Source organism: Cherax quadricarinatus, chromosome 28 (assembly GCF_038502225.1).
Source record: "Cherax quadricarinatus isolate ZL_2023a chromosome 28, ASM3850222v1, whole genome shotgun sequence".
Lineage (NCBI taxonomy): Eukaryota > Metazoa > Arthropoda > Malacostraca > Decapoda > Parastacidae > Cherax > Cherax quadricarinatus.
The window spans coordinates 16,239,555-16,266,154 of NC_091319.1; the positions used below are offsets into that span (position 1 = coordinate 16,239,555).

At 44.0% G+C, this 26,600-nt stretch overlaps 1 protein-coding gene across 2 annotated transcripts in view; it reads left to right on the forward strand.

Annotated features, from left to right (window-relative positions):
- Nucleotides 1-26,600, forward strand: part of LOC128693334 (uncharacterized) — a 72,409-nt gene that overhangs the window by 16,268 nt on the left and 29,541 nt on the right. Inside the window, exons 4-8 of one of the 2 annotated variants that reach the window (XR_011392535.1) lie at nucleotides 18,057-18,271; nucleotides 18,940-19,057; nucleotides 22,081-22,205; nucleotides 23,560-23,704; nucleotides 25,313-25,413. Coding sequence is in view for 1 of the 2 variants with exons in the window: in XM_070089421.1 (XP_069945522.1) it covers nucleotides 18,057-18,271; nucleotides 18,940-19,057; nucleotides 22,081-22,205; nucleotides 23,560-23,704; nucleotides 25,313-25,395 (686 nt within the window). In the remaining variant the exon portion in view is untranslated. Of the gene's footprint in view, nucleotides 1-18,056; nucleotides 18,272-18,939; nucleotides 19,058-22,080; nucleotides 22,206-23,559; nucleotides 23,705-25,312; nucleotides 25,644-26,600 lie in introns of those variants that run through there. The other variant, XM_070089421.1, reaches the window with a different exon arrangement.

The following is a 26,600-nucleotide window of genomic DNA, read 5'->3' on the forward strand; positions in this document are numbered from 1 at the left end:
AGCTGTTTTTAATAATCTTCCTGGCCTGCTAGTGTACTCGCATATAATCTAGTGATACCAGTGAATAGCAGAATACAGTGTTGTAGTAGCAACTAACCAGTATTATAATGGTACTTAGTGGAGTGGAGTGACTTTCATTAGTTTCTCTTTTCTTGAAATACCAGACGTATACTGTGAATTTCATATAACCTGTAGTTACCAGCGGTCGCAATATACACAACGAGAAGCAATTATTACTACAGAAAAAGCGTCCTTCCTCCAAAATTTCCACCAGTCAACTATAGTGATAATATAGCATTTATTGTGGTGGAGACGAAAAAAAAAAACTAGAAAAGCTAGATACAGCGATTGATAAACAAGGGTTGAGGCTCGACCGTTCGTCACTGTAGGAGCTGCCAGCAGTCACCGGTTCTTCAACACGCAAGTTATACTTTTGTATCAATCAAATCACATATTACTCGGGTAGATAATTTCCAGTAGATCCTTCATGTGTTAGCCCAAATCACCGACCAGTATGTTTTAAATAAGTGACCCACTGATCAGATCAGACTGGCTCCGAACCCTCGACTGGTCCGAACCCTCAACTGGTCCGAACCCTCGACTGGTCCGAACCCTTGACCGGTTTCAAACGGATTCGTTGGACAATAAAGCAGACTGTAAACGGATGGGGTTGTAGGCGCCCTTATCAAACACAAACAATAAATATAAATCAGGAACGTACACGGTAAGCTGTCCAATATACAAGTACAGTTAGAAATAGAAATACAAATAGCTAGAGCTTCATTTAAGGAAGTTATTAATAGAGTATTCAAGAGGTTGCTAGTAGAATTACAGTAAATCAACCATTCAAATCATTATGAAGCTCTGTGTAGTCTGCAATCAATCAAACAAACGGGCTTCCACATGGATAAATTGTCATTTTTGTGGAAATTGGTGTCACGCCCCTTGTGCAGATATCCAAGAACTAGCTACAAGCAGTATTAAAACAGGGAAGTGTTTTTGGGTATGCCCAAATGAGATAAATCTGTGGACTAAAATCACAAGGGTATTAAAAGAGGATAACACCAAAGCTGCTTTCATAGACAACCTGGAAGCTTTCTACAACAGATGGGAACATAAAAAGTCTGGGCTGAATGGTACTGCCCTTGATACTGGCCATGTAGTCAGAAACTGTAAGGCTGGAGGTGATGTCCTGGTAGTCAGTAAATGTGGGGCTGATAGTGCTGTCCTGGGAGACAGTAATGGTGAAGCTGGAGGTGCTGTCCTGGGAGACAGTAATGGTGAAGCTGGAGGTGCTGTCCTGGGAGACAGTAATGGTGAAGCTGGAGATTTTGTCCAGGTAGTCGGGAATTATACGCAGGATGGAATGCATATAAATGACCTCATAGGGGACAGGAGCCGTAGTGGGGAAACAAGTGTAGTCAAAGATAAGATAAAACCAATATTGCAAACTAGAAATACCACAAGAAATAGCAAACAAGAGGACTCCACTAGCAATAGTGAGGATATATTACCAAAAGCAACTGGTGGGAGCTCCATTGTTGGTGCTAGGGAGGATAGGAATAAGACAGGTAAACATGCACCAACAGGGAATACAGTCACAGAAACCCAAGGCAAATGGAAACCAAGCCTGTGCACATACTATGCACTTGGTATCTGCAGGCATGGGAAATCTGGAAAAACAGATGGGACGTGCAACTATGACCACCCTAGAAAATGCCATGCCCATATGACAACAGGAAAATGCAAACTCCCTTCCTGTAAGCTTTTTCACCCTGAAATGTGTACCTCTTCAGTACAGGAAAGACTGTGCTATAACTTAAATTGCCAGGCACACCATCTAAAGGGGACAAAAAGATACAAAACATCCAGGCCATGGGAAAACCTGGGTAGCCACAGCCACTCAAGAGGGAGAGGTTTTTTAGTGCCAGGAAGGAAAAAAAACTGGCAGGAAATGGCAGAAATTGTACACCAAATCCAGTCATTCCTGGAGTGGAACCACAGTCGATGGCCTCCACTCCAAACCAACAGATACAGATACTAATGCCGGAAAAAAAAATCCCCCCCCCAGTACCAACAATACCACCAGTCCGATGACATTCTTCTTTGCAAATATACAGGGTCTAAAGCCAGCAACAAACAACAAAATACCTTTCATCCGTGGACTGCTTGCAGAGGCAAAGGCAATGTTCGCGGCTTTCACTGAGACCCACATAAAGGATCACTTGGATAACGAAATATGGATCCCAGGTTACAACCTATACAGATGTGACAGAGTGAACAGGCAAAAGGGGGGGGGGGGGTTGGCCTGTACATTGCAGAGTCACTTGTTTGCACAGAACTGCTTAATGCCTCAAATGATGTAGTGGAAGTTTTAGCAGTAAAGATCGAGAACCAAAACCTAGTCATTGTGGTAGTCTACAAGCCTCCGGATGCAACATCCCAGCAATTCCAGGAACAGCTGTTAAAAATTGACCACTGTCTGGAAAATCTTCCAGCTCCTGCACCCAACATCTTGCTCCTGGGGGATTTCAACTTAAGGCACCTAAAATGGAGGAATATAGCAAATAATATTGTTGCAGAAATAACACCAGGAGGCAGCTCTGATGAAAACTCACACTCACACGAGCTTTTAAATCTCTGCACAAAATTCAATTTAAACCAGCAAATAATAGAGCCTACTAGACTGGAGAATACACTAGACCTCATCTTCACTAACAATGATGATCTGATAAGAAATGTCACCATATCAAAAACAATATACTCAGATCACAACATAATTGAGGTTCAGACATGTATGCGCGGAGCCCCAGACCGACATAATGAAATTAGTCACGAGGGAGCATTCACCAAATTCAACTTCAATAACAAAAACATAAAGTGGGACCAAGTAAACCAAGTCCTAACCGATATAAGCTGGGAAGATATACTAAGCAACACAGACCCCAACTTATGCCTAGAACAGATTAACTCGGTGGCACTCGATGTATGCACAAGGCTTATTCCTCTAAGAAAAAGGAGGAGTAGATGTAAAATAGAAAGAGACAGGCGCTCCCTTTACAGGCGACGGAAAAGAATAACAGAGCGGCTAAAAGAGGTCAATATATCTGAAATGCGTAGGGAGACACTGGTCAGAGAAATAGCAAACATCGAACTTAAGCTAAAGGAATCTTATAGGAGTCAGGAATCGCGGGAAGAACTAAAAGCCATAAATGAAATCGAAAGAAACCCAAAGTATTTCTTCTCCTATGCCAAATCAAAGTCGAGAACAACGTCCAGTATTGGGCCCTTACTTAAACAAGATGGGTCCTACACAGATGACAGCAAGGAAATGAGTGAGCTACTCAAGTCCCAATATGACTCAGTTTTTAGCAAGCCACTAACCAGACTGAGAGTCGAAGATCAAAATGAATTTTTTATGAGAGAGCCACAGAATTTGGTTAACACAAGCCTATCTGATGTTATCCTGACGCCAAATGACTTCGAACAGGCGATAAATGACATGCCCATGCACTCTGCCCCAGGGCCAGACTCATGGAACTCCGTGTTCATCAAGAACTGCAAGAAGCCCCTATCACGAGCCTTTACCATCCTATGGAGAGGGAGCATGGACACGGGGGTCGTCCCACAGTTACTAAAAACAACAGACATAGCCCCACTCCACAAAGGGGGCAGTAAAGCAACAGCAAAGAACTACAGACCGATAGCACTAACATCCCATATCATAAAAATCTTTGAAAGGGTCCTAAGAAGCAAGATCACCACCCATCTAGAAACACATCAGTTACACAACCCAGGGCAACATGGGTTTAGAACAGGTCGCTCCTGTCTGTCTCAACTATTGGATCACTACGACAAGGTCCTTGATGCACTAGAAGACAAAAAGAATGCAGATGTAATATATACAGACTTTGCAAAAGCCTTCGACAAGTGTGACCATGGCGTAATAGCGCACAAAATGCGTGCTAAAGGAATAACAGGAAAAGTCGGTCGATGGATCTATAATTTCCTCACTAACAGAACACAGAGAGTAGTAGTCAACAGAGTAAAGTCCGAGGCAGCTACGGTGAAAAGCTCTGTTCCACAAGGCACAGTACTCGCTCCCATCTTGTTCCTCATCCTCATATCCGACATAGACAAGGATGTCAGCCACAGCACCGTGTCTTCCTTTGCAGATGACACCCGAATCTGCATGACAGTGTCTTCCATTGCAGACACTGCAAGGCTCCAGGCGGACATCAACCAAATCTTTCAGTGGGCTGCAGAAAACAATATGAAGTTCAACGATGAGAAATTTCAATTACTCAGATATGGTAAACACGAGGAAATTAAATCTTCATCAGAGTACAAAACAAATTCTGGCCACAAAATAGAGCGTAACACCAACGTCAAAGACCTGGGAGTGATCATGTCGGAGGATCTCACCTTCAAGGACCATAACATTGTATCAATCGCATCTGCTAGAAAAATGACAGGATGGATAATGAGAACCTTCAAAACTAGGGATGCCAAGCCCATGATGACACTCTTCAGGTCACTTGTTCTATCTAGGCTGGAATATTGCTGCACACTAACAGCACCTTTCAAGGCAGGTGAAATTGCTGACCTAGAAAATGTACAGAGAACCTTCACGGCGCGCATAACGGAGATAAAACACCTCAATTACTGGGAGCGCTTGAGGTTCCTGAACCTGTATTCCCTGGAACACAGGCGGGAGAGATACATGATTATATACACCTGGAAAATCCTAGAGGGACTAGTACCGAACTTGCACACGAAAATCACTCACTACGAAAGCAAAAGACTTGGCAGACGATGCAACATCCCCCCAATGAAAAGCAGGGGTGTCACTAGCACGTTAAGAGACCATACAATAAGTGTCAGGGGCCCGAGACTGTTCAACTGCCTCCCAGCATACATAAGGGGGATTACCAACAGACCCCTGGCAGTCTTCAAGCTGGCACTGGACAAGCACCTAAAGTCGGTTCCTGATCAGCCGGGCTGTGGCTCGTACGTTGGTTTGCGTGCAGCAGCAGTAACAGCCTGGTTGATCAGGCTCCGATCCACCAGGAGGCATGGTCACAGACCGGTCCGCGGGGGCGTTGACCCCCGGAACTCTCTCCAGGTAAACTCCAGGTGTATGTGTTATGAGTGTATGATGGTGACTGTGTATGTGTTATGAGTGTATGATGGTGGCTGTGTGTGTGTTATGAGTGTATGATGGTGGCTGTGTATGTGTTATGAATGTATGATGGTGGCTGTGTATGTGTTATGAATGTATGATGGTGGCTGTGTATGACATGAGTGTATGATGGTGGCTGTGTATGACATGAGTGTATGATGGTGGCTGTGTATGTGTTATGAGTGTATGATGGTGGCTGTGTATGTGTTATGAGTGTATGATGGTGGCTGTGTATGTGTTATGAGTGTATGATGGGGCTGTGTATGTATTATGAGTGTATGATGGTGGCTGTGTATGACATGAGTGTATGATGGTGGCTGTGTGTTATGAGTGTATGATGGTGACTGTGTATGTGTTATGAGTGTATGATGGTGACTGTGTATGTGTTTTGAGTGGATGATGGTGGCTGTGTATGTGTTATGAGTGTATGATGGTGACTGTGTATGTGTTATGAGTGGATGATGGTGGCTGTGTATGTGTTATGAGTGTATGATTAGGCTGTGTATGACATGATTGTATGATGGTGGCTGTGTATGCATTATGAGTGCATGATGGTGGCTGTGTATGACATGAGTGAATGATGGTGGCTGTGTATGACATGAGTGAATGATGGTGGCTGTGTATGTGTCATGAGTGAATGATGGTGGCTGTGTATGACATGAGTGAATGATGGTGGCTGTGTATGTGTCATGAGTGAATGATGGTGGCTGTGTATGACATGAGTGCATGATGGTGGCTGTGTATGACATGAGTGAATGATGGTGGCTGTGTATGTGTCATGAGTGAATGATGGTGGCTGTGTATGACATGAGTGCATGATGGTGGCTGTGTATGACATGAGTGCATGATGGTGGCTGTGTATGTGTCATGAGTGCATGATGGTGGCTGTGTATGTGTCATGAGTGCATGATGGTGGCTGTGTATGTGTCATGAGTGCATGATGGTGGCTGTGTATGTGTCATGAGTGTATGATGGTGGCTGTGTATGTGTTATGAGTGTATGATGGTGGCTGTGTATGTGTCATGAGTGCATGATGGTGGCTGTGTATGTGTCATGAGTGTATGATGGTGGCTGTGTGTGTGTTATGAGTGTATGATGTTGGCTGTGTATGTGTCATGAGTGTATGATGGTGGCTGTGTATGTGTCATGAGTGTATGATGGTGGCTGTGTGTGTGTTATGAGTGTATGATGTTGGCTGTGTATGTGTCATGAGTGTATGATGGTGGCTGTGTATGTGTCATGAGTGTATGATGGTGGCTGTGTGTGTTATGAGTGTATGATGTTGGCTGTGTATGTGTCATGAGTGTATGATGGTGGCTGTGTATGTGTTATGAGTGTATGATGGTGGCTGTGTATGTGTCATGAGTGTATGATGGTGGCTGTGTATGTGTTATGAGTGTATGATGGTGGCTGTGTATGTGTTATGAGTGTATGATGTTGGCTGTGTATGTGTCATGAGTGTATGATGGTGGCTGTGTATGTGTTATGAGTGTATGATGGTGGCTGTGTATGTGTCATGAGTGCATGATGGTGGCTGTGTATGTGTCATGAGTGTATGATGGTGGCTGTGTGTGTGTTATGAGTGTATGATGGTGGCTGTGTATGTGTTATGAGTGTATGATGGTGACTGTGTATGTGTTATGAGTGTATGATGGTGGCTGTGTGTGTGTTATGAGTGTATGATGGTGACTGTGTATGTGTTATGAGTGTATGATGGGGATGTGTATGACACGAGTGTATGATGGTGGCTGTGTATGTGTCATGAGTGTATGATGGTGGCTGTGTATGTGTTATGAGTGTATGATGGTGGCTGTGTATGACATGAGTGTATGCTGGTGGCTGTGTATGTGTTATGAGTGTATGATGGTGGCTGTTTACCTGGAGTTTACCTGGAGAGAGTTTCGGGGGTCAACGCCCCCGCGGCCCGGTCTGTGACCAGGCCTCCTGGTGGATCAGCGCCTGATCAACCAGGCTGTTGCTGCTGGCTGCACGCAAACCAACGTACGAGCCACAGCCCGGCTGATCAGGAACTGTCTTTAGGTGCTTGTCCAGTGCCAGCTTGAAGACTGCCAGGGGTCTGTTGGTAATCCCCCTTATGTGTGCTGGGAGGCAGTTGAACAGTCTCGGGCCCCTGACACTTATTGTATGGTCTCTTAACGTGCTAGTGACACCCCTGCTTTTCATTGGGGGGATGGTGCATCGTCTGCCAAGTCTTTTGCTTTCGTAGTGAGTGATTTTCGTGTGCAAGTTTGGTACTAGTCCCTCTAGGATTTTCCAGGTGTATATAATCATGTATCTCTCCCTCCTGCGTTCCAGGGAATACAGGTTTAGAAACCTCAAGCGCTCCCAGTAATTGAGGTGTTTTATCTCCGTTATGCGCGCCGTGAAAGTTCTCTGTACATTTTCTAGGTCGGCAATTTCACCTGCCTTGAAAGGTGCTGTTAGAGTGCAGCAATATTCCAGCCTAGATAGAACAAGTGACCTGAAGAGTGTCATCATGGGCTTGGCCTCCCTAGTTTTGAAGGTTCTCATTATCCATCCTGTCATTTTTCTAGCAGATGCGATTGATACAAAGTTATGGTCCTTGAAGGTGAGATCCTCCGACATAATCACTCCTAGGTCTTTGACGTTGGTGTTTCGCTCTATTTTGTGGCCAGAATTTGTTTTGTACTCTGATGAAGATTTAATTTCCTCATGTTTACCATATCTGAGTAATTGAAATTTCTCATCGTTGAACTTCATATTGTTTTCTGCAGCCCACTGAAAGATTTGGTTGATGTCCGCCTGGAGCCTTGCAGTGTCTGCAATGGAAGACACTGTCATGCAGATTCGGGTGTCATCTGCAAAGGAAGACACGGTGCTGTGGCTGACATCCTTGTCTATGTCGGATATGAGGATGAGGAACAAGATGGGAGCTAGTACTGTGCCTTGTGGGACAGAGCTTTTCACCGTAGCTGCCTCGGACTTTACTCTGTTGACGACTACTCTCTGTGTTCTGTTAGTGAGGAAATTATAGATCCATCGACCGACTTTTCCTGTTATTCCTTTAGCGCGCATTTTGTGCGCTATTACGCCATGGTCACACTTGTCGAAGGCTTTTGCAAAGTCTGTATATATTACATCTGCATTCTTTTTGTCTTCTAGTGCATTTAGGACCTTGTCGTAGTGATCCAGTAGTTGAGACAGACAGGAGCGACCTGTTCTAAACCCATGTTGCCCTGGGTTGTGTAACTGATGGGTTTCTAGATGGGTGGTGATCTTGCTTCTTAGGACCCTTTCAAAGATTTTTATGATATGGGATGTTAGTGCTATTGGTCTGTAGTTCTTTGCTGTTGCTTTACTGCCCCCTTTGTGGAGTGGGGCTATGTCTGTTGTTTTTAGTAACTGAGGGACGACCCCCGTGTCCATGCTCCCTCTCCATAGGATGGAAAAGGCTCGTGATAGGGGCTTCTTGCAGTTCTTGATGAACACAGAGTTCCATGAGTCTGGCCCTGGGGCAGAGTGCATGGGCATGTCATTTATCGCCTGTTCGAAGTCATTTGGCGTCAGGATAACATCGGATAGGCTTGTGTTAGTCAAATTTTGTGGCTCTCTCATAAAAAATTCATTTTGGTCTTCGACTCTCAGTCTGGTTAGCGGCTTGCTAAAAACTGAGTCATATTGGGACTTGAGTAGCTCACTCATTTCCTTGCTGTCATCTGTGTAGGACCCATCTTGTTTAAGTAGGGGCCCAATACTGGACGTTGTTCTCGATTTTGATTTGGCATAGGAGAAGAAATACTTTGGGTTTCTTTCGATTTCATTTATGGCTTTTAGTTCTTCCCGCGATTCCTGACTCCTAAAGGATTCTTTTAGCTTAAGTTCGATGCTTGCTATTTCTCTGACCAGTGTCTCCCTGCGCATTTCAGATATATTGACCTCTTTTAGCCGCTCTGTTATTCTTTTCCGTCGCCTGTAAAGGGAGCGCCTGTCTCTTTCTATTTTACATCTACTCCTCCTTTTTCTTAGAGGAATAAGCCTTGTGCATACATCGAGTGTGACATGAGTGTATGATGGTGGCTGTGTATGTGTCATGAGTGTATGATGGTGGCTGTGTATGTGTTATGAGTGTATGATGGTCGCTGTGTATGACAAGAGTGTATGATGGTGACTGTGCATGTGTTATGAGTGTATGATAGTGATTGTGAATGTGTTATGAGTGTATGATGGTGACTGTGTATGTGTTATGAGTGTATGATGGTGACTGTATGTGTTATGAGCGTATGATGGTGACTGTGTATGTGTTATGAGTGTATGATGGTGGCTGTGTATGTGTTATGAGTGTATGATGGTGGCTGTGTATGTTATGAGTGTATGATGGTGGCTGTGTATGTGTTATGAGTGTATGATGGTGGCTGTGTATGTGTTATGAGTGTATGATGGTGGCTGTGTATGTGTTATGAGTGTATGATGGTGGCTGTGTATGACATGAGTGTATGATGGTGGCTGTATATGTGTTATGAATGTATGATGGTGGCTGTGTATGTGTTATGAATGTATGATGGTGGCTGTGTATGACATGAGTGTATGATGGTGGCTGTGTATGACATGAGTGTATGATGGTGGCTGTGTATGTGTTATGAGTGTATGATGGTGGCTGTGTATGTGTTATGAGTGTATGATGGTGGCTGTGTATGTGTTATGGGTGTATGATGGGGCTGTGTATGTATTATGAGTGTATGGTGGTGGCTGTGTATGACATGAGTGTATGATGGTGGCTGTGTGTTATGAGTGTATGATGGTGACTGTGTATGTGTTATGAGTGTATGATGGTGACTGTGTATGTGTTATGAGTGGATGATGGTGGCTGTGTATGTGTTATGAGTGTATGATGGTGACTGTGTATGTGTTATGAGTGGATGATGGTGGCTGTGTATGTGTTATGAGTGTATGATTAGGCTGTGTATGACATGAGTGTATGATGGTGGCTGTGTATGCATTATGAGTGCATGATGGTGGCTGTGTATGACATGAGTGAATGATGGTGGCTGTGTATGACATGAGTGAATGATGGTGGCTGTGTATGTGTCATGAGTGAATGATGGTGGCTGTGTATGACATGAGTGCATGATGGTGGCTGTGTATGACATGAGTGAATGATGGTGGCTGTGTATGTGTCATGAGTGAATGATGGTGGCTGTGTATGACATGAGTGCATGATGGTGGCTGTGTATGTGTCATGAGTGCATGATGGTGGCTGTGTATGACATGAGTGCATGATGGTGGCTGTGTATGTGTCATGAGTGCATGATGGTGGCTGTGTATGTGTCATGAGTGCATGATGGTGGCTGTGTATGTGTTATGAGTGTATGATGGTGGCTGTGTATGTGTCATGAGTGCATGATGAGTGCATGATGGTGGCTGTGTATGTGTCATGAGTGTATGATGGTGGCTGTGTATGTGTTATGAGTGTATGATGGTGGCTGTGTATGTGTCATGAGTGTATGATGGTGGCTGTGTATGTGTCATGAGTGTATGATGGTGGCTGTGTATGTGTTATGAGTGTATGATGGTGGCTGTGTATGTGTCATGAGTGTATGATGGTGGCTGTGTGTGTGTTATGAGTGTATGATGTTGGCTGTGTATGTGTCATGAGTGTATGATGGTGGCTGTGTATGTGTCATGAGTGTATGATGGTGGCTGTGTGTGTGTTATGAGTGTATGATGTTGGCTGTGTATGTGTCATGAGTGTATGATGGTGGCTGTGTATGTGTCATGAGTGTATGATGGTGGCTGTGTGTGTGTTATGAGTGTATGATGTTGGCTGTGTATGTGTCATGAGTGTATGATGGTGGCTGTGTATGTGTTATGAGTGTATGATGGTGGCTGTGTGTGTGACATGAGTGTATGATGGTGGCTGTGTATGTGTTATGAGTGTATGATGGTGGATGTTTGCCTGGAGTTTACCTGTAGAGAGTTCCGGGGGTCAACGCCCCCGCGGCCCGGTCTGTGACCAGGCCTCATCGTGGATCAGAGCCTGATCAACCAGGCTGTTGCTGCTGGCTGCACGCAATCCAACGTACGAGCCACAGCCCGGCTGGTCAGGTACCGACTTTAGGTGCTTGTCCAGTGCCAGCTTGAAGACCGCCAGGGGTCTATTGGTAATCCCCCTTATGTATGCTGGGAGGCATTTGAACAGTCTCGGGCCCCTGACACTTATTGTATTGTCTCTTAACGTGCTAGTGACAGCCCTGCTTTTCATTGGGGGGATGTTGCATCGTCTGCCAAGTCTTTTGCTTTTGTTGTGAGTGATTTTCGTGTGCAAGTTCGGTACTACTCCCTCTAGGATTTTTCAGGTGTATATAATCATGTATCTCTCCCGCCTGCGTTCCAGGGATTACAGGTTCAGGAACTTTAAGCGCTCCCAGTAATTGAGGTGCTTTATCTCCGTTATGTGGGCAGTGAAGGTTCTCTGTACATTTTCTAGGTGAGCAATTTCACCTGCCTTGAAAGGTGCTGTTAGTGTGCAGCAATATTCCGGCCTAGATAGAACAAGTGACCTGAAGAGTGTCATCATGGGCTTGGCATTCCTAGTTTTGAAGGTTCTCATTATCCATTCTGTCATTTTTCTAGCAGCTGCAATTGATATAATGTTATGGTCCTTGAAGGTGAGATCCTCCGACATGATCACTCCCAGGTCTTTGATGTTTGTTTCTCGCGCTATTTTGTGGCCGGAATTTGTTTTGTACTCTGATGAAGTTTTAATTTCCTCGTGTCTACCATATCGGAGTAATTGAAATTTCTCATCGTTGAACTTCACATTGTTTTCTGCAGCCCATTGAAAGATTTGGTTGATGTCCGCCTGGAGCCTTGCAGTGTCTGCAATGGAAGACACTGTCATGCAGATTCGGGTGTCATCTGCAAAGGAAGACACGGTGCTGTGGCTGACATCCTTGTCTATGTCAGATATGAGGATGAGAAACAAGATGGGAGCGAGTACTGTGCCTTGTGGAACAGAGCTTTTCACCGTAGCCGCCTCGGACTTTACTCTGTTGACTACTACTCTTTGTGTTCTGTTTGTGAGGAAATTATAGATCCATCTACCAACTTTTCCTGTTATTCCTTTAGCACGCACTTTGTGCGCTATTACGCCATGGTCACACTTGTCGAAGGCTTTTGCAAAGTCTGTCTATATTACATTTGCATTTTTTTGTCATCTAGTGCATCTTGGAACTTGTCGTAGTGATCCAATAGTTGAGACAGACAGGAGCGACCTGCTCTAAACCCATGTTGCCCTGGGTTGTGTAATTGATGGGTTTCTAGATGGGTGGCAATCTTGCTTCTTAGGACCCTTTCAAAGATTTTTATGATATGGGATGTTAGTGCTATCGGTCTGTAGTTCTTTGCTATTGCTTTACTGCCCCCTTTGTGGAGTGGGGCTATGTCTGTTGTTTTTAGTAGCTGTGGGACGACCCCCGTGTCCATGCTCCCTCTCCATAGGATGGTAAAAGCTCGTGATAGGGGCTTCTTGCAGTTCTTGATGAACACGGAGTTCCACGAGTCTGGCCCTGGGGCAGAGTGCATGGGCATGTCATTTATCGCCTATTCGAATTCATTTGGCGTCAGGATAACGTCGGATAGGCTTGTGTTAACCAGATTCTGTGGCTCTCTCATAAAAAAATTCATTTTGATCTTCGACTCTGTCTGGTTAGCGGCTTGCTAAAAACTGAGTCGTATTGGGACTTGAGTAGCTCACTCATTTCCTTGCTGTCATCTGTGTAGGACCCATCTTGTTTAAGTAGGGGCCCAATACTGGACGTTGTTCTCGACTTTGATTTGGCATAGGAAAAGAAATACTTTGGGTTTCTTTCGATTTCATTTATGGCTTTTAGTTCTTCCTGCGATTCCTGACTCCTATAAGATTCCTTTAGCTTAAGTTCGATGTTTGCTATTTCTCTGACCAGTGACTCCCTACGCATTTCAGATATATTGGCCTCTTTTAGCCGCTCTGTTATTCTTTTTCGTCGCCTGTAAAGGGAGCGCCTGTCTCTTTCTATTTTACATCTACTCCTCCTTTTTCTTAAAGGAATAAGCCTTGAGCATACATCGAGTGCCACCGAGTTAATCTGTTCTAGGCATAAGTTGGGGTCTGTGTTGCTTAGTCTATCTTCCCAGCTTATATCGGTTAGGACTTGGTTTACTTGGTCCCACTTTATGTTCTTATTATTGAAGTTGAATTTGGTGAAGGCTCCCTCATGACTAATCTCATTATGTCGGTCTGGAGCTCCGCGCATACATGTCTGAACCTCGATTATGTTGTGATCTGAGTATATTGTTTTTGATATGGTGACATTTCTTATCAGATCATCATTGTTAGTGAAGATGAGGTCTAGTGTATTCTCCAGTCTAGTAGGCTCTATTATTTGCTGGTTTAAGTTGAATTTTGTGCAGAGATTTAAAAGCTCGTGTGTGTGTGAATTCTCGTAAGAGCTGCCTCCTGGAGTTATCACTGCAACAACATTATTTGCTATATTCCTCCATTTTAGGTGCCTTAAGTTGAAATCCCCAAGGAGCAAGATGTTGGGGGCAGGAGCTGGCAGATTTTCCAGACAGTGGTCAATTTTTAACAGCTGTTCCTGGAATTGCTGGGACATTGCATCCGGAGGCTTGTAGACTACCACAATGACTAGGTTTTGGTTCTCGATCTTTACTGCTAAAACTTCCACTACATCATTTGAGGCATTAAGCAGTTCTGTGCAAACAAGTGACTCTGCGATATACAGGCTAATCCCCCCCCCTTTTGCCTGTTCACTCTGTCGCATCTGTATAGGTTGTAACCTGGGATCCATATTTCGTTGTCCAAGTGATCCTTCATGTGGGTCTCTGTGAAAACCGCGAACATTGCATTTGCCTTTACAAGCAGTCCATGGATGAAAGATATTTTGTTGTTCGTTGCTGGTTTTAGGCCCTGTATATTTGCAAAAAAAGAATGTCATCGGACTGGTGGTATTGGTGGTACTTGGGGGGACTTTTTTTCCGGCATTAGTATCTGTATCTGTTGGTTTGGAGTGGAGGCCATCGACTGTGGTTCCACTCCAGGAATGACTGGATTTGGTGTACGATTTCTGCCATTTCCTGCCAGTTTTTTTCTTCCTGGCACTAAAAATCTCTCCCTCTTGAGTGGCTGTGGCTACCCAGGTTTTCCCATGGTCTGGATGTTTTGTATCTTTTTGTCCCCTATAGATGGTATGCCTGGCAATTTAAGTTATAGCACAGTCTTTCCTGTACTGAAGAGGGACACATTTCAGGGTGAAAATGCTTGCAGGAAGGGAGTTTGCATTTTTCTGTTGTCATATGGGCACGGCATTTTCTAGGGTGGTCAAAGTTGCATGTCCCATCTGTTTTTCCAGATTTTCCGTGCCTGCAGATACCAAGTGCATAGTATGTGCACAGGCTTGGTTTCCGTTTGCCTTGGGTTTCTGTGACTGTATTCCCTGTTGGTGCATGTTTGCCTGTGTCTTTCCTATCCTCACTAGCACTAACAATGGGGCTCTCACCAGTTGTTTTTGGTAATGTATCCTCTCTAATGCTAGTGGAGTCCCCTTGTTTGCTATCTCCTGTGGTATTACTAGTTTGTAATATTGGTTTTATCTTGTCTTTGACTACACTTGCAGCACCTCCAGCCTTAGTTTCTGACTACATGGCCAGCACCAAGGGCAATACCATCCAGCCCAGACTTTTTATTCTCCCATCTGTTAAAGAATGCTTCCAGGTTTTCTATGAAGGCTGCTTTGATGTTATCCTCTTTTAATACCAATGTGATTTTAGTCCACAGATTGCTCTCATTTGGGCATACCCAAAAACACTTCTCTGATTTAATACTGTTTGTAGCTAGTTCTTGGATATCTGCACAAGAGGCGTGACACCAATTTTCACAAAAATGGCAATTTATCCATGCGGAAACCCGTTTGTTTGATTGATTGCAGACTACACAGAGCTTCATAATGATTTGAATGGTTGATTTACTGTAATTCTACTTGTAACCTCTTGAATACTCTATTAATAACCTCCTTAAAGTGAAGCTCTATCTATTTGTATTTCTATTTCTAACTGTACTTGTATATTAGGACAGCTTACCGGTGTACGTTCATGTTTTATATTGTTTGTGTTTGATAAGGGCGCCTAAAACCCCGTCTGTTTACAGTCTGCTTTATTGTCCAACGAATCCGTTTGAAACCGGTCAAGGGTTTGGACCAGTCAAGGGTTTGGACCAGTCAAGGGTTTGGACCAGTCAAGGGTTTGGACCAGTCAAGGGTTTGGACCAGTCAAGGGTTTGGACCAGTCAAGGGTTTGGACCAGTCAAGGGTTTGGACCAGTCGGATCTGATCAGTGGGTCACTTATTTAAAACATACTGGTCTGTGATTTGGCCACATGAAAGAACTACAGGAAATTATTTAACCGAGTAATATGTGATTTGATTGATACGAAAGTATAATTGCGTGTTGAAGAACTGGTGATTGCTGACAGCTCCTACAATGATGAACGGTCGAGGTCTCAACCCTTGTTTATAGATCACTGTATCTAGCTTTTCTAGGTTTTTTCTGTCTCCACCACAACAAATGCTCTATTATCACTATAGTTGACTGGTGGAATTATTGGAGAAAAGACGCTTTTTTTTGCAGTAATATTTGCTTCTCGTTGTGTATATTGCGACCGCTGGCAACTACAGATTATATGAATTTCACTGTATACGTCTGGTATTTCAAGAAAGAAAAAAAACTAATAAAAGTCACTCCACTCCACTAAGTTTCATTATATTACTGGTTAGTTGCTACTATAACACTATTCTCCTACTCACTGGTATCACTAGATTATATGCGAGGTAGCCAGGAAGATTATTTAAAACAGCTGACCTGTGTGGGGTAAGTTTCTGGCGACTTCTGGCACCTGTCTCTTTAGGCTTATCACTTCAGTTTGAATTACACCTGTTTTACATGACACTTTAGCATTTATTATCTATGTACTATGGTGCCACTGTAGTATACACTATACACTATGTATACACAATATTATCAGGAAGACGTTCTTTCCTCTAAGAAAAGTTCTATTATTATTATTTTGCACACGGCACACTAGGCCTATGTTTCCCCTCTGGCAGTAATCTCTGCTAGGTATTGCACACTAATCCTCCTTTTTTGACTCAGTATATACTATTTTCTGCCCAAGATTGGTTCCAAGCGCTAGAGGGATGTATCGTATAGGATTGATGGCACAAATTAAAGTTCTAGCACATAAGAGCGACCGTGAAAACACGAGAAAACACGGAGCACAACGAGGCACGCTGCCACAGGCGATGCAAAATGCCCCTAATTAAAAGTAGGGGCGCCATTGGTACACTAAGGGAAAACACCATAAGTGTCTGGGGCCCAAGACTGTTCAACAGCCTCCCATCAAGCATTAGGGGAATTGCCAATAAGCCCCTGGCTGCCTTCAAGAGAGAGCTGCATCTGCTAGAAAAATGACAGGATGGATAATGAGAACCTTCAAAACTAGGGAGGCCAAGCCCATGATGACACTCTTCAGGTCACTTGTTCTATCTAGGCTGGAATATTGCTGCACTCTAACAGCACCTTTCAAGGCAGGTGAAATTGCCGACCTAGAAAATGTACAGAGAACTTTCACGGCGCGCATAACGGAGATAAAACACCTCAATTACTGGGAGCGCTTGAGGTTTCTAAACCTGTATTCCCTGGAACGCAGGAGGGAGAGATACATGATTATATACACCTGGAAAATCCTAGAGGGACTAGTACCGAACTTGCACACGAAAATCACTCACTACGAAAGCAAAAGACTTGGCAGACGATGCACCATCCCCCCAATGAAAAGCAGGGGTGTCACTAGCACGTTAAGAGACCATACAATAAGTGTCAGGGGACCGAGACTGTTCAACTGCCTCCCAGCACACATAAGGGGGATTACCAACAGACCCCTGGCAGTCTTCAAGCTGGCACTGGACAAGCACCTAAAGTCAGTTCCTGATCAGCCGGGCTGTGGCTCGTACGTTGGTTTGCGTGCAGCCAGCAGCAACAGCCTGGTTGATCAGGCGCTGATCCACCAGGAGGCCTGGTCACAGACCGGGCCGCGGGGGCGTTGACCCCCGAAACTCTCTCCAGGTAAACTCCAGGTATACCTAAAGTCAGTGCCGGATCAGCCGGGCTGTGGCTCGTACGTTGGACTGCGTGCGGCCAGCAGTAACAACCTCGTTGATCAGGCCCTGATCCATCGGGAGGCCTGGTCATGGACCGGACCACGGGGGCGTTGATCCCCGGAATAACCTCCAGGTAACCTCCAGGTAACCTCCAGGTATATTCCAGGAAGAATACAAGCCAATGAAACAAACATAAGTGTTAGATGAAAATTACGTATTGTTTTCAGTCTTTTTCTTAAGATGAATTCAAACTCTGAACATCGAAGCCATTTTCTATATAAACGAACGTTATCTATTCTTACACAAATAACTCACACATGAGAGAGAGAAACTTACGCCGACGTTTCGGTCCGACTTTTACCATTTACAAAGCACACTAACACAAAAGAGTGTTATATAGGCGAGGTCAGTATATATAGGAGAGGAGGACAGGGACGGGACAAAGAGAGGAAGAAAAAGAAGTAGTGGCAGTGGTAAGGCTAGCAGTGGAAGTAGTAGAAGAAGTAAGTGTGGTAGTAGAAATTAGGGAGAGTAAGTTTCTGTCTCCTATGTTCGGGATATTTGTGTCACGGTATTGTGCCTTTCTGTTCGGTATCTATTCTTTCTATCCTCATTTCCTCGAGGAACACAAGTCACCGCGACACTGAAACAATTTCTCATATGAAACTAATTATTCTTTGCAGCATTCTTCCAGGGCGAGTACAACATATCAGCGAGTGTAGAGAAGTGCACAATGTACTGGAGTTTCAGTACTCCCCGCATGTACCCGAGGCCGGAGGTGCACTGCGGCTTCTGGAACCGCACTGGTCACCTTGTCAAAGAACTGCGAGGCGGCCTTGTCTTCCACCAAGATGTTAATTATGTGTGGTACGTCTACGCCCGAAACACACCTGTACAGGTGAGCCCAACTTGCAGACTTATTCAGCAAGTATCATAACTAGCAGATTGGCAGTGCTAATAACCTTGCTAGCTGAATCACCTTCAACACAGAAAAGATTAAGTCATCAACATATAGCAACATGGTGCAAAAATTGTAATTGTTTTGTCTATAACCCAGAGTTCGTTCCAGCAGAAAAAGGATAAATACAGGGTATGTTAATGATATGAACATGTATCTGACTCTAATTTAATAGCATCATTTTTCTTGTTCTGATGAGACTATTATTTTTTATTATGAAGAATCTTAGTACAGTGGACCCCCGCATAACGATCACCTCCGAATGCGACCAATTATGTAATTGTATTTATGTAAGTGCGTTTGTACGTGTATGTTTGGGGGTCTGAAATGGACTAATCTACTTCACAATATTTCTTATGGGAACAAATTCGGTCAGTACTGGCACCTGAACATACCTCTGGAGAGAAAAAATATCGTTAACCGGGGGTCCACTATAAAAGAAATCTTAAGCGGATGCTTCTGCATCATTTATATTTATATTCTCTCTCTCTCTCTCTCTCTCTCTCTCTCTCTCTCTCTCTCTCTCTCTCTCTCTCTCTCTCTCTCTCTCTCTCTCTCTCTCTCTCTCTCTCTCTCTCTCTCTCTCTCTCTCTCTCTCTCTCTCTCAGGTAGCAGACATCCCCCGTGGTACCAGCTTCCACTGCAGCACACAGGTGAGCATCGCCAACTACACCAAACACACACACTTGGACGAAGAGAGCATCGCCCAGCTGCTTCATGACAGAGGTGGGTCTAACACAGCTGCTTGTCGTCACAGGTGGGTCTATGTATGTATGTATAATGTTCGCCAAGACCGGAGTCCTGGCACGGGTCTTAATATTGCGATGACCCGTCTCAGGTGGGTCTAGCACAGCTGCTCCTCGACACAGGTGTGTCTAGCACAGCTGCTCCTAGACACAGGTGGGTCTAGCACAACTGCTCCTAGACACAGGTGTGTCTAGCACAGCTGCTCCTAGACACAGGTGGGTCTAGCACAGCTGCTCCTAGACACAGGTGTGTCTAGCACAGCTGCTCCTAGACACAGGTGGGTCTAGCACAGCTGCTCCTAGACACAGGTGGGTCTAGCACAGCTGCTCCTAGACACAGGTGGGTCTAGCACAGCTGCTCCTAGACACAGGTGGGTCTAGCACAGCTGCTAATAGACACAGGTGTGTCTAGCACAGCTGCTCCTAGACACAGGTGGGTCTAGCACAGCTGCTCCTAGACACAGGTGTGTCTAGCACAGCTGCTCCTAGACACAGGTGGGTCTAGCACAGCTGCTCCTAGACACAGGTGGGTCTAGCACAGCTGCTCCTAGACACAGGTGGGTCTAGCACAGCTGCTCCTAGACACAGGTGGGTCTAGCACAGCTGCTAATAGACACAGGTGTGTCTAGCACAGCTGCTCCTAGACACAGGTGGGTCTAGCACAGCTGCTCCTAGACACAGGTGGGTCTAGCACAGCTGCTCCTAGACACAGGTGTGTCTAGCACAGCTGCTCCTAGACACAGGTGTGTCTAGCACAGCTGCTCCTAGAAACAGGTGGGTCTAGCACAGCTGCTCCTAGACACAGGTGTGTCTAGCACAGTTGCTCCTAGACACAAGTGGGTCTAGCACAGCTGCTCCTAGACACAGGTGGGTCTAGCACAGCTGCTCCTAGACACAGGTGGGTCTAGCACAGCTGCTCCTAGACACAGGTGGGTCTAGCACAGATGCTCCGAGACACAGGTGGGTCTAGCACAGCTGCTCCTAGACACAGGTGGGTCTAGCACAGCTGCTCCTAGACACAGGTGGGTCTAGCACAGCTGCTCCTAGACACAGGTGGGTCTAACACAGCTGCTCCTAGACACAGGTGGGTCTAGCACAGCTGCTCCTAGACACAGGTGGGTCTAACACAGCTGCTAATAGACACAGGTGTGTCTAACACAGCTGCTCCTAGACACAGGTGGGTCTAGCACAGCTGCTCCTAGACACAGGTGGGTCTAGCACAGCTGCTCCTAGACACAGGTGGGTCTAGCACAGCTGCTCCTAGACACAGGTGGGTCTAGCACAGCTGCTCCTAGACACAGGTGGGTCTAGCACAGCTGCTCCTAGACACAGGTGGGTCTAGCACAGCTGCTCCTAGACACAGGTGGGTCTAGCACAGCTGCTCCTAGACACAGGTGGGTCTAGCACAGCTGCTCCTAGACACAGGTGGGTCTAGCACAGCTGCTCCTAGACACAGGTGGGTCTAGCACAGCTGCTCCTAGACACAGGTGGGTCTAGCACAGCTGCTCCTAGACACAGGTGGGTCTAGCACAGCTGCTCCTAGACACAGGTGGGTCTAGCACAGCTGCTCCTAGACACAGGTGGGTCTAGCACAGCTGGGTCTCCTAGACACAGGTGGGTCTAGCACAGCTGCTCCTAGACACAGGTGGGTCCAGCACAGCTGTTCCTAGACACAGGTGGGTCTAGCACAGCTGCTCCTAGACACAGGTGGGTCTAGCACAGCTGCTCCTAGACACAGGTGGGTCTAGCACAGCTGCTCCTAGACACAGGTGGGTCTAGCACAGCTGCTCCTAGACACAGGTGGGTCTAGCACAGCTGCTCCTAGACACAGGTGGGTCTAGCACAGCTGCTCCTAGACACAGGTGGGTCTAGCACAGCTGCTCCTAGACACAGGTGGGTCTAGCACAGCTGCTCCTAGACACAGGTGTGTCTAGCACAGCTGCTCCTAGACACAGGTGGGTCTAGCACAGCTGCTCCTAGACACAGGTGGGTCTAGCACAGCTGCTCCTAGACACAGGTGGGTCTAGCACAGCTGCTCCTAGACACAAATCTATAAACTTTTTCCACTTTTTCAGAATATTTTTTTTTTTTGCAGTTGAAGCCGCTCCAGTACAGCTGCGTTTTCAATTCTGGTGAAATGCAGGTTACACACACACATATAGCTTATACATATATCTAAAATTTGTTTTGAACATTAGCAAGTATGAGATGTTTCCTAAATGTTTCTTCTATAAATTATTGTATTGGTAGACGGATATTTATAGATTAAAAGAATTTAAATATAGAGAAATGTTAAGTTTTAACAAATAGACGTGTATGTATATACAGGAAACTCATATGTATATAATTATAATTATATATATATATATATATATATATATATATATATATATATATATATATATATATATATATATATATATATATATATATATATGTCGTGCCGAATATGTAAAACTGGTCAATTAGCAAGAACTCATTTAAAATTAAGTCCTTTCTAAAAATTTCTCTTATACGTTTAAAGATATATTTTTTCCATTAATGTTAATGTAAAAAATTTTAATTTTGCTCCAAAAGAATCTTAGAAAACTTATCTAACCTTATTATAACAACAACAATTTATTTTAGGCTAACCCAATTAAATATATTTTAGATTTGTTTACAATAATTTAATACTAAACAAACACAGTGAAATGTATTTTTTTCGTTAGGTTCAGAATGATTTTGGCGAAATTATTACATACACAAATTTTCACTTGTCCTGTATGGCAAGATGAGCGTTGCTATTTAAGCCAAGATCGCAAGTTCTGCCTATTCGACATGACATGTATATATATATATATATATATATATATATATATATATATATATATATATATATATATATATATATATATATATATATATATATATGTGTGTGTGTGTGTGTGTGTGTGTGTGTGTGTGTATTTTCTCTGATGGTGACTATTTCTTTAGCTCTGACTATGTGTTTGACATTGACAGTAAACGATGAAGGGTGTCCAGCCCTGCCCACCCTGAGGAACCACATGGATGTAATACTGGTCGGCTGCCGTTACAACTGTCGAGGAGAGTGTCACCAATACAGCTCCAAGCCTGTCATTGCCGAGGTCAGATGTGACGGTCAACGTGGATGTATTTAGTTAACGTGAATATGTGGAGTTACCGTGGATGTGTTGGGGTCAACGTGGAAGTGGGGTCGACGTAGAAGTGTGGGTCAACGTGGAAGTGTGAGGTCAACCTGGATATGTAGGGTTAACGTGGAAGTATGGGGTCAACGTGGATATATGGAATTAACGTGAATGTGTGGGTTCAACGTGGATATGTTACGTCAACTATTTATATGTGTAGGATCGTCCATGGGTGTGTAAGGTCGACCATAGATGTCTGGAGTTACTCACTGCCATGTGGGGTCTATTGCAAATGTGTTGGGTTAATTATATATATATGGGATCAATCACAGATATGTTCAACCAGTTATATGTGTGTGTCAGGTCATCCATAGCTCTGAGGGGTCAACTAAAGACCCCACAAATCGGTGGGTTGGGACTCTTCTTCTTAATGAAGCCATTACAAAGAGAAGTCCAACTCAAAGACTTATAAGAGCTTTAAATATGCAACAAGACAAAATTGAAAATATCGGTATAAAGAGAAAGAAAGGAAGAAATTTTGAAAAAGAATTAATAAACAAGAGAAAGATTGAACCAAATTTCCATTTCAAGATTGTAAAAATAAATTAAATGTGAAATAAAAGAACTTAGAGTCAAGGATGGCGGCAAAAATCACAAATCTGAAAAAAAGGATTCACTGTTTATTAAATACAAAATAACCAAAGAAGAAATACTTGGAAGTGAATATCACGCCGAATATATCATGAAAGATGAACACCAGTGGCATTATTTCTGTGGCAAATGCGAATCTCAAAACTCAAAGACCTTAATAAGGTATTCATATGGATGACCTTAGAGTATGCAGCGCCAGTATGTAGTGTACACCTGGCCAGTCACGTTCAGAAACTCGAGGTCCAGAGGATTACACAAACATTAACCCCGGGGCTAAAATGACTACAGTACGATATCTCAACAAAATTAATCTATTTTACAGGACAGAAATACTAATGGAATTATAGTCATAACATGCAAGATACTCAGAGCAATTCTTAGGATAGATACGGACAGATTGGTAATTTAAGCTATAAACACAGATGAACCACAAGAACATCAGAGAATATTTCTTCAATCTAAGTTAAATAGATGAAGCTGTGGAGGTAAACTCCAGTCACAGTCTAGAATAGGTAAGAAAGAGTGCAAGAGATTAGGAATCAGTAATTCCGGTCTTTAAGAAGTTAGAAGAGCGGGATCAAGATCAAAGACTCAACCCCTGCCAACATATATCAGTGAGTACACACGACAGTACCTTGTTTCGCATTCATTTTTAATAGTATTCTTGTCTTTCCCGTCACAGTACCGGTGTGACCCTGGATATTGGTCGTATTGGGAGACTAAGAACATTGTGGTACGTCGGTGGAGTCTGCGGGTCACCTGCTACGACTCGCGACGCATCTGGGTCTCTGAAGACGGTACCAAACCCCTGGACTTACCATACTGCAGTGAGTAATTGAGGAAGGCACGACATGCCTCTCTGTATGTCAACCATCTAAGGAATTAGACATGTGCAACACCTGGGTATCTTTATTGGAAGGCATTTTGTCTACCAGTGTTTTCTTTTTTAATTCAATACAGAGATGATATACGAAGACAGTAGGAGATGAAAGTCATTTCCTGTCTTGAAGAACTATACACAGAAAACAGGGGAAGATGAGATAATCAGTCCCACAGCTGGAAGTAGGTGTTCAGTACTAAGTTACTGGACACAGGTTTCCAGACAGAGACTGATCAACTTATCTTCCACTGTCTTCTGTGTATAGTTCTGCGAGGCTGAGGGGCTATTACCTCGTCTCCTACTTTTATCATTGTAAAAGTTGCAAACTGTGTTCGGGACCTAATTAAATACATATTGACAGTGCAGCAGTGAATGACCCACACAAGTTTACTTTTGACATCAGCCCCATCATGAAGTACACTTATCATGCAGCGTATCTGTCATGCAGTGCATCTGTCATGCAATGCATCTGTCATGCAGTGCATCTCTCATGCAGTGCATCTCTCATGCAGTGCATCTGTAATGTAACACAATCGTCACGTGTTTTATAGTTTGCTCATTACACTCGAGTTCACCTTTCCAGGGCAGAGAGTGTATGGGACCTTTAGTAAAGCAAATATGCCCAGAGATTTTAGGCATTTAGTTCAACCGTTCTGCTCAGACAATAAGATTTACCTGGCGATAAACACAAGTTTAATTCCATCTCACCAAAAAAGGATTCGAACACATGGCAGGCCAATGCGTTATCCACTGTACCATGCCGACTTAACACCGAACCAAACTGTGACCAGAGGTCTGGTAAGTAGGGAAAGGAAAAAGGTCGGGGAAGAAAGAAGTCGACGAAGGAAGTGTGGAGACGAAAGGATGAGGAGAGAGATAAAAAGACTCATCCAACTAGCTGTGGTTTACCATAGGTTCGAAACTTCAGTTCAGTGAGTTGTTTACTACGATTTACTACAATTTCGCGAATCATTCACTACGACCTTGAAGGGACATGAGTATAGCGCCTTATTTCGCGCATATGTCGAGCACTTATACCGTGATCCAACTGGTGGATGTAATCACTGTTATGAGCATGGAGAACCCTTAAACCCATCGGGCTCATCCAGCATCTGAAGAATGGATGATAATCAGGTCTGACAAAAAATAAGAAGGTAGCTCAGTTCTTGCATCCAGAGCCCTTACCTGATATTAAGGAATACCACTTGAAATGGGTGGAGATGCGAGCAACAGTGGATCACCTCGACACCTTAAACTGCGTCTGTTGCTAAAATAGTAAAAGTTAAATAAAATTATTAAAACTGGTGGGTTAATGAGGCTTACAGCCTATCGATTACACTAGGGTCATTAAGGCTGCACGTAACCTTGTCATCAATAGTCGAGAAAACTAATATTTTTATATAAACGCTGAGGGAAATGCACCTCTCGGTGTACATATCCATTACCGAAAATAAAATTATTTCAATAATACCGCAGACTCGATAAAAACGGTACGAGGCTAACATAAAATTAATATTGTATGTTCCTTTACTTGTTTTTCTCTCTTCCTGGACAGTATACAGTGGATCAGCTGTAGTGTTGCCCTGCAGTGTCCAGCTCCTGGTCGTGGTTGCCATCCTCTCCTGGCAGCTCACTTAATTGCTCGTCTGCCCTCTGGTAGGTGAAGCCTCATCTACAAATTCCACATTGGCACATGATAAATTCTTCTACATACTCCACACCGGCAGATGGAAATCTCGTCTACTTACTCCACACAGGTAGATGGTAACCTCGTCTACTTACTCCACACTGGTAGATGCAAACCTCATCTACACACTTCACACTGGTAGATGTATTTTTTTTTTAGGACAAGCTTGTTATCTTGCCTAATAAAACAACGATCTTTTTTCCCCGAGTGTAAATTCATTGTTGAAAAAATTCTGTGAAAATCAGGCTATCACGAAATTAATACTTCACTTTTGTTAAATATTCCTAATTTAAGTTGACCTAAAATGCGTTGGTTGAGATAAAGTTAATTTTTATCTTATGTGAATACGATACAATTGCTTATCTGGACGCCTTCTCCCTTGAGATGGATCTTCAAACACTGACAGTTCTTCGAGTACTGACACTGCTGGTGTGGAATTAATGTCACTAACATTATCGAAGTAATGAGGACTCACTCTGCCAGAGCTCCCAGGTGCTACGTGTCTGTTTTTTCTCTTCAGTCATAACACTGCGTCGTTATGTGTTGGAGTGCGATAAAATTAATGCATTCAGAGACAACTCAATCAGAAATGTTCAAGATATGTCAAAGTATTTTATCCACAGTGGTATATTATAGATCATTCTGGATCTATAATAAAGCATTACCACACGTGTGTGTGTGTGTGTGTGTGTGTGTTAGTTACCATTTTGTCCTAGGCACATGTCGATTAGACACTAGGCCTGTTGTATATGAGTACGTGTGTGTATGTGTACTCACCTATTTGTACTCACCTATTTGTCGTTGCAGGGGTCGAGTCCTAGCTCCTGGCCCCGCCTCTTCACCGGTTGCTACTAGACCCTCTCTCTCCCCGCTCCATGAGCTTTATCAAACCTCGTCTTAAAACTGTGTATGGTTCCTGCCTCCACTACGTCATTTTCTAGGCTATTCCACTGCCTTACAACTCTATGACTGAAGAAATACTTCCTACTATCTCTCTGACTCATTTGTGTCTTCAACTTCCAATTGTGGCCTCTTGTTTCTGTGTCCCCTCCCTGGAACATCCTGTCCTTGTCCACCTTGTCTATTCCACGCAGTATTTTATATGTCGTTATCATGTCTCCCCTGACCCTCCTGTCCTCCAGTGTCGTCAGGCCGA